This window comes from Ctenopharyngodon idella, chromosome 12 (genome assembly GCF_019924925.1).
Source record: "Ctenopharyngodon idella isolate HZGC_01 chromosome 12, HZGC01, whole genome shotgun sequence".
Taxonomy (NCBI): Eukaryota; Metazoa; Chordata; class Actinopteri; order Cypriniformes; family Xenocyprididae; genus Ctenopharyngodon; species Ctenopharyngodon idella.
The window spans coordinates 29,102,726-29,114,974 of record NC_067231.1 but is presented as its reverse complement, the minus strand read 5'-3'; the positions used below and the strand labels follow the sequence as shown (position 1 = coordinate 29,114,974).

Sequence of the window (12,249 nt, the reverse complement as noted above, 5' to 3'; positions counted from 1 at the left end):
ACTGTCTGCATATACTGCATATACATTTACACTATAAATCACCATCTGAGACGGATGATGTAAACGGGATATCATGGGATTATGGAATCGGCTCTCGTATTCTGTCCTGATTTCATTATTTTACAGCAGACACAGAAATGTTTCCTGCTCAAACACGCACACAAACACGTGTATCTTAATGCTGAAAAAATAGCCATGAGTTTATGTACTTCTTCATGCTGTAAATAATTAAGAAAAGATGCAAACTAAAGTATGACAGAAGAGAAATATCAGCAATATAGAACTGGATATTTACTAGTGATGCACCACTAAATATTGCTGTTTTGGCTGCAACGGTTTTTGAGGGCCAAAATCATTTACTGATATGGTGATGTTTAATTTTCTGCAGAGTAGTGATGAATATTGTATTTTGAGGGCTTTGCACACTCCCACATCTCTAATCCATAAACTCACATAAACAGAGTAATAAATACATCATGACAATGCATATAAAAAGGATAAAGTTATGTAAAGCATGCTTTTCTGTTATCGGCACACGCCAAATCCAGCAACTTTGCGACGGTTAAGTTTAATTATTGCTTCTCCGATGGCATTTTATGCACTCAACCTGGATAAACTGCAACAGGTAAACGATAAATGAGAACTTGAATTTCGGTTTCTGTAAAAAATTCATTTTGCATCACTGCTACTTGCAGTGTTTCCAAGAAATTGTGGTTGTAAGATGGTTACTAGGGTGTTCTGGTGGTTTTGTTCCTGTCTGGTGTGGAATTTCTCACCTGTTTTATGGTCCAGGAGGAGAAAATGGTACATCTGATCACTTCATCTGGCACTGTGTCTAAATAGTGTGTGTTTTACAGGGACTGAGTGTTGATGGCCGTGCGGTAGGGATAGAGAGGGTCCTGCAGGATGAATTCTTTCCCGTCCATGGACAGACACATCCAGCAAACCAACGACCGGCTCCACTGCATCAAACAGGTGAGAGAAAACAGACATGAGTCTTAATTTAGTTTTTGGGCTCTACTAGAACAGGTTTTCATGTTTTCCATGCTATTGTTGCAGCTCCTTTCTTCCCAGTCTGTCAGTAACGCTCTGTTTAGTTCCTGTCTCTATGAAGCCCCTCCTTCTGAAAAGCACAATGTGCTCTGATTGGTCAGCTAGAGCAGTGTGTTGTGATTGGTCAAGCGCTTCAAGCCTGTTTGGGAAATGTCCCGCCCCTTACCATAACCGAACTAAACCAGCCCCCGCCCCTTTCTTCTGCGCATGAATTATTTAAATGAGAAATATTGTGATGTGTTCGTTCCCGGAAGAAAACTCAAGACTACAATGGAGGCGTTTCAGGGAGTTCAGAAACAGAATAACTCCTGCTGGACGGACTTTGTAGACCTTTTTCATACTCAAACAGCAACATTACACATAAAGCTGAACATGGAAAAAAGCAGAATGGGTCCTCTTTAAAAACACTTTAAGGATCTCATCTCATCTCATCTTATGTCAGTGTTTCTTCATCACAGCTGTGAGACGTCAAAATGTCATTATTGAGATCATGTCAATCATTCAGGAATCAATGCTTCTGCATTTACAGTGTGTGAGAGTGTTTTAATAGGTTTCTAAGTCATACTCGACACTGTGATGCCCCCTACAGGACACCTGGAGAGCACACGCAATTATTAGACTTCATTAGGGGTTTATACTCTCAGAAACAATCTACAGAATTTTCTGTAGATTAGTAATATATTTTTAATAAAATGTGTGAATATATAACACATTAACATTTCAACTTACATAAACGTAATAACTAAATACATTCTTATATGTCTGAATCATACATATGAAAGGATAAATGAAGTGGTTTGTCATGTGATTTTTCTTTTATCAGCACCTGCAAAATCCAGCAAACTTCCAAACGGCAGCAACGGAGCTGTTGGACTGGTGCGGAGATCCACGAGCGTTTCAGCGGCCCTTTGAGCAAAGCCTGATGGGATGCCTAACGGTGAGATCAAAGCAATCAAAATTCAGTTCCAGTCAATGAATCAATCTGCATTCATCTGCTAGTTAGTAATAAAAGCAAATCGGCTCTGACAATTACCTTGTATGAAAATTTTCATCTGGCCCCACTCACGTCACATTAAATATTCTATATTATATTATATTATATTATATTACATTTTTTTAGGGCTGTTCGATTAATCTTAATTTATTTTCCATGCTTCCAAAGATTATGAAAACAAGATAATTGAGGTAAAATTAGCCAAATAACTGAGTGTTATAAAATGAAGTCTACTATTGCTAAACTGCGGGACGTGTTTGGTATTAAAAAAGCCACAAAAAAAGCCTTTTTGGAGAGTATTCATGTAAACACATTTGGTTATGTCTTAAGTAAACGTACACAGTTGAGAAAGAAAACATACGTGTAACAGTATATTGGATCCATGCATTCGCTCTTAAAGTGACAGCAGCCTAATAAACCTGCTGCTGTCTGTCATCAATGATAATCAAACAACAAATGACAAAGGAAAATCACTCACAGATCTTGATTGAATAACGTAAGTAGCTTTAATGAGGATTAATCTATATTTAATGTGTACAGTAAGACTACATAGTGTTATTTTACATTTGATTATGCAATTTTTTTGTTGTTGGCTATTACTTATCTCAGTACTGCTGTTAGATCTGTGCCTCAGACACTTTTATTCTCTTTCTGCAGTAACGTCTAATTGTGCTGATGTGAACTCTGACATGTTTCCACAGCAGAGAAAGAGCAGATCTAAGCTGCATTTAAGGAGAATGTGGAACGACGGCTAAACCAAACCTCCCTCAGATGTTTATTTTAGTGCTTTAGACTCTGCCTGATGTGTTTAACTGTAATTAAGACGCAGATATGAGAGATTTCTTCCTGAACGTCTGTGTTTCAGAGGGAAACAGGCCTCGGGGTGTGGTGGTGTTGAGCGTATGGGCCAACCTGATGAGGGTTTGCAAATCAGGAGAGAGATTTCATTCTCAGAAACCCCAAAAACCACAACCACCCTGTGCAATTTTACTATGACAAATCATGCATGCCTGAATGCTGATATTTCAGTGATGTTTGAATATTGTTTGTCGGTCTCTCTGTCAGGTGGTGAGTCGTGTAGCAGGTCAGCAGGGCTTCGACATGGATCTGGGGTATCGGCTGCTAGCCGTTTGTGCAGCAAACAGGGACAAATTCACCCCAAAATCAGCAGGTGAGACTCCAGGATCCTCTACGATTGTCTCGACACCCATTTTTGAGGCTTCTTTAATCACGGAGTGTGACGTCAGAGCCCATATGAGCATATGAATTATATGCTTTTTCACTTTTTTTGTGACCTGATGTTCAGCACAATGATGACCTAACTAACTAGTTTACTACATCACCTTCCCAAAAAAAAGAACTTGTTTCGAGTCTTATACCTAGTTTTGAGAAGATATTTTAACTTCCAAAGTAATTTCAGACCATGTAACACTTAATATATAATGAATACAAATTTGGTGTAATTAATTCATATATATAAAATCTGAAAACTTGCTTAAGTGAGGGTTATTATTGTTAACTAAAACTAAAACTATTAATAAAATTCCTGTCAGTTGAAATAAAGCTGAAATAAAATATAAATATTTGTTGAAAAACGTAACCTTGGAAATAAACTGAAATAAGTTGAGGTTCGAGCGCTAAAATTATTACCTGAAAATAAATAAAAACTACATCTAAATATCAGTATTTTAAATTAATAAAAATAATTAAAAAAAATTGCAAATGTATATAACTAAATCACTAAAAATTAAACTAAAATTAACATGAAAACTAGACCAGTATGCTGATATGGAAGGCCAAAAGGTTCAAAAACGTGAATTTTAACACGTTAACAACGCGTAAAATATGCGTATTTCATGCATTAAATACGTGTTGTTTACATGTTAACGTGCTGATTTTTCACATGCAAACACGCATTTAACGCATGAAATATGCATTAAATACACGTGAAATATGTGTATTTTACATGATGTTAACGTGTTAAAATTCACATTTTTGAACCTTTTGGCCTTCCATACACTGATAGACGCCTGCTTTCAAATGCTTCCGTTTGTATCTGTATAAGCGCTCGGTGAAGAGCATCATTGATGTCTATTTACAACATGTTTTTGAAGCATTGATCATTGTAGCCAATCACAGACATATCTGATGAGCGCGTGAACACAATGACCAATCAGAGGTGTTTACGAATCCGCTCAACAGCACTCAAAGCGTCGCATTTTTAAATTTCAGTACCGACTAGGTACCGAAGTTGGTACTTTTGACAACACTAGAGCGTCTAGTTTGTATTTGGTGATACTTTGTTAGTGTTATCTAACAGTTTCATGAGAGATGGTTTTTCTGATGTCAGAGTGATTCCTGTCTGGTGTTAGCTTGACTGAAATCACTCTGAGATGATTTTTTTCTACTGTCTGAGAATGATTCTGCCATCAGAGGAATCAGCAATACCAGAAACAAACACGTTTATAGCTGTCTGATGTCGGTCTAGACTGGGTGTGTGTGGGGTTTTCATGCACTTCTTAAGTTCGCTACTGAATGAATGCTGGGGAGAAAGTCTGACAGCAAGGGACTCAGTCTGTGTAATCCTAGAGTAGGACATTGACATGTCCTGTTTGAAGATCGTTTAATGAGTGGTTTTTAATATGAGAGAAGGGACCAGCGTGAGCACGCAGGAGATTACGGTACACTTTAAGATCATGTATTACACGACTCTCTGCATTCTGTGGTCAAATGAAATATTTAACAGCCATGCTAATTTATGTCTTCCCACAATAAAAAATAAACTCAAATCAGTGTTCATGTCCATATTTATTCATTTATTCATATATATATATATATATATATACACATCAGGGTATATACACATATATTATATAAACAAACTTTTATGTTGTTTATGTATATGTTTATGTATGCAATTAATCGCAATTAATCGATTTGACAGCACTATATATATGAACATTATGAATGTTATTGAGGTTTCAGAGAGTTCAAAAAATATTTTAGGTCAGAAAAGTTTGGAAATCCTTGTCCTACAGGATTAAGTATTTGCATGCATTTAACAAAACGCAATCCAAATATCATGAGTTTGAATGCATAAAGTAATAAGAAAATATTCAATAAAAATTGTATGTGTACCTTGAATGCAATGTAAGTTGCTTTGGATAAAAGCTATATATATATATATATATATATATATATATATAAATAATTTTATTTAACTGTTTAAAGGTGTTTTAATTTAAAGAACCTTCGTTATGTCTTTGATAAAGTGGCAGCATCTGTATCTCACTGGTGGTTTTCCCTGTGGATCAATCGCTCCTAATTGCTTTCGCTTCAGTAGACGGCAAGAATTCCACAGCTGCTCTTGCAGAAGAAGACGCTCGACATTAACCCTTCATTTACTGCAACTTAAAAACTGCTAAAATATGACACAACATCTCCAGACTTGAGTGTTTTCATTATCTTGTGAATGTGTGTGTGTTTGCAGCATTATGGTGGTTCAGGGTATATGAGAGATCAGATGAAAGGCCTTTGCTCAGACTCCTGATGGTTTAACTAGTTCAAGCATGAACCACTCGTTTAATGGAATGTAAAACACACTTGCGCTGTTTTCTGCACTAAGTGGAAGCATTTAGAGAGTCAATAGAGCATTTAAAATGCTTGTCTAGAGGAGGAGATGCCACACTTAAGGGCTTATGTTTCTTATTGTAACTCAGAGAATCATCCTGATACAGACAGAGAGAGAGAGAGAGCTGTCTCTGTTTTCACAGAAGATGTCAAAAATGTAACCTTGTATCCGTTTGAAGCTGAAACGCTGAGATTTTTGCACATACGTGTCAGTGTTTCCGAATGCAGGATTTTCCAAACTTATAAAAAGGAGTAAATCATTTTAAAATAAAAACACTTCAAAATAGAACACTTACTGAAATAAGATGGAGTATTTTATTTGTTCATCTGCATGTCATGTGACCATTAACCGACATCAGAGAACTGCGAACATGCAAATGCGATGTTAAATTATTTAAATATTAACTTAAAGTTTCAGAAACGTTTGGGAATCCTCGTCCTACAAGATTTAGCTTTTGTATTGCATTTAACAAAATGCATTGCAAATATGAAGCGATATAAAATGCACGTGCACCTTGAATGCAGTGTAAGTTGTTTTGGATGCTCGGAGATGGTTTAAAGGGAAAGTTTAACATCAGCATTTACATACAAAACCAAACATTTAAATGCATGACAAATGCCACCTGGAAACTTTTGTGAATATTTTTTGCAAACAAATTACTGAACGAGAGTTTTGAATGGATTCACTGAATTGTGTATACAAATAAACTCTTAATTATCTCTCTCGCACACACACATAGAGATTTCACAGTCTGTAATTTTGTACGGGTGTCTCTCAGGGTAGAAACTGATAGTTAAACTGTGGCTTTTCCTAAATAGAAAATGACACAGACATCTGAGTGAAGCTGACAGCAGCCCTCTAGTGCGTGTGTGTGCATGTGTGTGTGGGATTCATCAGACTGTAGCTCTGTCCTTGTCTTCTCATATCTGTTTCAGCTCCGATAGATCACACATACACACGTCACCGAGTTTCTACTTCAGAGCTCTTAGTACAGAGTAAAGAGTAAAGTAGTCTGACTGTATTATTGCTTTTATTTTCTGATGGTATTATAGCAGTCAGTCAGCAACTGACTAATCAGTTTTATGTGCATGTTTAGGAGCAGATAAATCTGGAATTGCATTTAACAACATTGGCTCAACCAATGGCTTTAATTGGGGGCGGGGCTACCCGTTTGGCCGACCAATGGCAGATAAAATGAAATATTTGGAACTTGTTTGAAAACAGGATTTTTTTGTAGTTCCGATCAGAGAAATCGCACACTTCACCTTGAATTAATCTTCTGGCAAAGCGAATATAATGCTGAAAACAGAGCGAAATATACAGCTGTGCTCGTGGATATCTTGTTTACTTGCTGCTAATCAACTGTTTTAAGATTTGATTCCACTAACTTGACAAACTCCTTCAGATCCAGTTTTTATTTCACACTCAAAAGTGCTTTTTCATCCTTTAAGAGATGTGTTAATGTTTAAAAAAAATTGTCTGAAATACTTTAAATCTTGCAGCAAGATTGTTATAGTTAAACTAAAACCATAAAAAATGTTACTTGAAATAAAATAAAATGATTAAAAAAAAAACTTAATTTCAGCTAGTTCAGCTCATTTTCATTTAATTTAGCCTGATGTACTAAAATAACTAAAACTAAAACTGAAATACAATTAATTAAATCTATAGACATATTAACAAACTAATAAAAATGACAAAAACACAACAAAATGACTAAAACTTTAACATAAAAAAAATGGACAATATAAATCTAATTCAAAATATTAATAAAACCTATAATAGTTTCTCAATTATACTAAAATAACACTGTAAACCTTTTAATACATGTGGTATAATAGTCTTTTAAAAAATATTTTCTACAAGTGGTAATTTTTAATAAATTAAAAATGTACATTTTTATAAAATAATTTTTAAAAATATTTTTTAAAGTGGTAAAAATGCATCAGCAATTAAATTAAAGGCTAATATCATGAAGAATCAGTGTTCTCTTGATCTTTTGATGTTTTCTGACTCAAATCTTCCTCACCGGACCGTTTAATTTGAGTGTTTTTGAGAGGAAAAAAAACTCCAGGACCTCAAGGAATACATCAAATAATATGACCTATATATTAAATATGACCCATTTAATGTGTTTGTGTTTGTGTAGCATTGCTGTCCTCGTGGTGTGAGGATCTGGGTCGACTGCTGCTGCTGCGTCATCAGAAAAGCAGACAACCCGATCCATCTGTGGGCAAGAACCCGATGCAAGCCAACATCAACAACATGAAGCCAGCGCTCTCACACGGGTCAGTTTCTTCCACACACACACACACACACACACACACACACACACACACTGACTCACACAATGTTCCACACATTAACTGTTTACAACCTTCTATAATCTCCATAGTGATGCATCATTTCAATATGACTCCGTCTCCTGGCAACAAAACACCAATCAACCGCCGGGTTCTGTGTCCGTGGTGACCACCGTATGGGGTGTGACCAATACGTCACAGAGTCAAGTAAGAATGTATTTAACACCGTTCAGAGCACATGCTGCTGTTTCAGTCTGTGTCGTAACTCTGTGTGTGTGTTTAGGTGTTGGGGAACCCCATGGTAAACCCAAACAGCCATATGAACCCCATGACCGGAGGTAACGGGGCTATGAACCCGGGACAGTTTACTGCACCGCAGCAGTTTTCATCCAAGGTTAATGCAAACCAGGCCTACATGCAGCAGGGGATGTACGGGAGATCCAGCTATCCTGGAGGAGGAGGAGGAGGAGGAGGGTTCGGGGGAAGGTCAGTGTCTCTTGCTTTTTATTATTCCTATAATTTTTGAAAAATGTCTGTCAATTTTCTATCTGTTTTAAGCTACACATACATAGATCACATCTCAAAAGAGGAACAACAAAGAAATGTGAACAAATCAATCAGTAAAAACAATGGGATGCTGAAAAACACTCCCTGATGTACTTAGAAAATATTAAAAGATCAAATTCAAATGCAAGCAGATGAACCCAGATTCGATGAAAGTTTCATGTTGAATGTTTTCCCATAGAAAACCATTATAAATGCTTAAAGGGGAAGTTCACCCAAAAACTGTGTTACGCAGCACGTTTGAGCTTCCGCAAGAACCAATGAGGTTCATTCTCGTGTTATGCAGCACATCTGAGCTTTAGCAAGAACCAATGAGGTTCATTCTCGTGTTACACACACGTTTGAGCTTCCTCAAGAACCAATGAGGTTCATTCTCGTGTTACGCAGCACATCTGAGCTTTAGCAAGAACCAATGAGGTTCATTCTCGTGTTACACACACGTTTGAGCTTCCATTTTTTTCTTCAAGACTGTTCACTGCTTAGGTCAGCTACATGAAACCGTAGATTGGTCTAATTTGTTACCGAAAAGTAAGCCTGATTACCCCTAACTAACTGCTAGTTGGTCATACTAGTTCTTAAGACACATAATGGCTATGTTTATGCAAATGGATCCTGAACTCTTTCTCTCTCTCCTGCAGTTATGGGGGAGGTCCTAACCATGCAGGTGGGATGGGCCTGCCTTCACAGACACGCCCCCCTTCAGACTTCAGCCAACCAGCTGCTGCCGCCGCCGCTGCTGCTGTAGCTGCTGCTGCTGCTACAGCGACCGCCACAGCCACGGCGACGGTTGCCGCCCTACAGGAGACGCAACACAAGGACATGAATCAATACGGCCCGGTGAGGGAGCGTCTTTAATCGTGACACAATTATTTCTAAGTGAAAAGATGAGTTTGAACAAAGTGTTTGTCTTCTAGATGTGTTCCTCCTTTCAAATGGGACCAAACCAGGCTTACAGCACTCAGTTTGTGAATCAGCCCGGCCCCCGGGGGCCCCCTGCCCACCCTGGCACCATGAACATGGGCCAGCCTCGGGGGCAGATGGCACAGATGGGGCCGTATGGGGGTCACCCACAGAGGATGCCCCAGCAGGGCTACGGGCCACGACCCATGCAGGGGGTGAAGAGACCGTATCCTGGAGAGGTGAGGAAACTTTGTGTCAAATAAACAGTTAATGGGGGATACAGCAGGTCAGTAGCTTAGCTAACAATGTTCTTATATTTATGTATGATTTCAATGAAACTGTTTGTTTTACTCTAGGGGAGCTACGGGCAGCAGTACGGACCAAATGGGCAGTTTTCCTCTCAACAAGGGCAGTTCCCGAACCCCGCCGCCACCAGAGGCCTCTCCTCGCCCCATTACCCCACGCAGAGGACGCCGGCACAGCCCGGGACCGCAGCACAGTACCAGACCGGCAGCATGGGACACTTCTACAAGGTCCGTTAGGAAACACTCAACTAATGTTATGCTGCCTTCTAAGACACCTTATTTTAATAATTTTTTTTAATTTATTTTATTACAAAATATATTTTATCAGCGGTGGACAAAAAAAATCAACTGTTTTAATTTATTATATATTTTTTATTATTTTATTATATTAATAATAATTTATTATAGTTTATTCTAATAAATTGATGACAAAATAATTGATTTAATTTATAAAATAATTTATTTTAATTTTTATATAATATATATATATATATATTAAAACCAGTTATTTTATAAATAAACCAATTATTTTATATATATTATGAATTAAATAATAATTAATTGTAGTTGATTCTAATGAATTCATGATTAAATAATTGATCCAATAAAATTTACCTGTAATAATGGACTACTACAAACCACTGTTTTAATTTGTTATAATTTTTTTTATTATAATAATAAATAATACATTCTGATCAAATAAAAAGTAACTGTAATACTGGATTACACACCACTGTTTTAATTTATTATATTATTTATTATCTTATTATAATAATACATTTAATAAATAATACGTTCTGATAAAATTATTAATACAATAAAAAGTAACTATAATACTGGACTACACACCACTGTTTTAAAGTATTACATTATTTTATTATAATATTATATTATAAATAATATAAGTAATACATTCTAATAAAATCATGATAAAAAATTGCTACAATAAAAAGTAGCAGTGGACCACACCCCGTTGTTTTAATTTATTATACATTTATGCATTTAGCAGACTCTTTCATCCAAATTATATATTTTTAAAGCATTTTAATAAAATAATAAAATCAAGAATTGTTTATGATAATTTATTTTATTATATTATGATTTTATAATATAAATATTATAATATGCTTTTATTATATTTATGTTTTAAATATTTTATTAAAATATATTTTTATATTACATAGCCAAATTCTAAGACAGTCTTGTGTATATATACTTCCCAAAAACAATCCAATCCCATAATGCTGAGAAGCTCATTGAAAAAATCTTCCGAAATGGTGGATGCGATAAATGTGTGTCACGTTTTGTTCATGTTTTCAGTCCGTGTTTATGTTATGGATTAGATGCAACAACATTTCATGTAGTGCATAATATTATTTATGATTTTTTTTGATAAACATGACACAATGTAACATTATGGTTACATGAAATGTTGGCAACATAACTATGCGTCTTTCTCTCCGTCTCCACTACAGGAACCCAGTAATAACTTCAACACGGGGAACTTTCATTACAGCCAGTCCAGCGTGAACGGGGTATGTTAGTACAGTGTCCAGTCAGGGGCAGTTTCAGCTGTTTTCCTGTTGTGACTTCATGTGCGTGTGTGATTTATTGATGTGATTGTAGCCTCCGCGGTCGATGGGCAGTTACCCCCACTCTCCGTTACCGGGAAACCCCACGCCCCCCGTGACGCCAGGAAGTAACATGCCACAGTTTCCGTCACCAAACCAGGACATAAAGCCCCAGTTTCCTCCCGATATCAAACCCAACATAAATGCACTGCCGCCCCCTTCAGGTATGAGCCTCGTCCAGCCATGACCACACTGTATAAAAGTCACGTTCTTCCTTGTTTTCCAGTATAAATATCTTGTAATTTTTGTAATATGTCCTGTAATGTGCACTAGCTTGTCGTCCGCATCTTGTTTCCCAGGTAACCTTAACGAGGAGCTCCGACTGACATTCCCGGTTCGGGATGGTGTGGTTCTAGACCCGTTTAGACTCGAACACAACCTGGCCGTCAGTAATCACATCTTCCACCTGCGGCCCACCGTCCACCAGACGCTCATGTGGAGGTGAGACGCAGCCACACAAACACAGTGTGTGAAGATGCTGCTACGTTTGCCACTAGGGGGCGCTCCAACCCAGACTTTTGTCACTCTCTCACAAACTACATTCCCCATAATCCCTTGCCTGGACTCATCAATGATTGCTTTCAGCTGTCACATCATCAGCCTTCACATCCCTGTGCAGTTCATAACAATTAATAAACAAAAAATTAATTACAAAATTATGTTTGGGGAAAATCAGTTCTGATTCAAATCGTGATTCTTGAGATGAAAATTACCATGATGAAAATTAGATTTTTAAATGCTGTGATTTATACAATAACAAGTATGTAATACTGGACTACACTCCACTGTTTTAATTTATTATATATATTTTTATTATTTTATTATAATATTAAAATTAATAACAATAAATGATAATGAAATTATGATA

General features: G+C 36.8%; 1 protein-coding gene across 2 annotated transcripts in view; it reads left to right on the top strand.

Moving 5' to 3' along the window:
* LOC127523841 (zinc finger MIZ domain-containing protein 1-like) overlaps positions 1-12,249 on the top strand; it is a 41,471-nt gene that overhangs the window by 19,600 nt on the left and 9,622 nt on the right. For both annotated transcript variants that reach the window (XM_051914945.1, XM_051914946.1), the window contains exons 3-14: positions 858-975; positions 1,877-1,990; positions 3,113-3,218; positions 7,828-7,966; positions 8,074-8,188; positions 8,265-8,467; positions 9,184-9,382; positions 9,460-9,684; positions 9,802-9,978; positions 11,226-11,285; positions 11,377-11,545; positions 11,681-11,822. In XM_051914945.1, coding sequence (XP_051770905.1) covers positions 907-975; positions 1,877-1,990; positions 3,113-3,218; positions 7,828-7,966; positions 8,074-8,188; positions 8,265-8,467; positions 9,184-9,382; positions 9,460-9,684; positions 9,802-9,978; positions 11,226-11,285; positions 11,377-11,545; positions 11,681-11,822 — 1,718 coding nt within the window. In that variant the 5' untranslated portion in view covers positions 858-906. The remainder of the gene's footprint in view (positions 1-857; positions 976-1,876; positions 1,991-3,112; positions 3,219-7,827; positions 7,967-8,073; positions 8,189-8,264; positions 8,468-9,183; positions 9,383-9,459; positions 9,685-9,801; positions 9,979-11,225; positions 11,286-11,376; positions 11,546-11,680; positions 11,823-12,249) is intronic.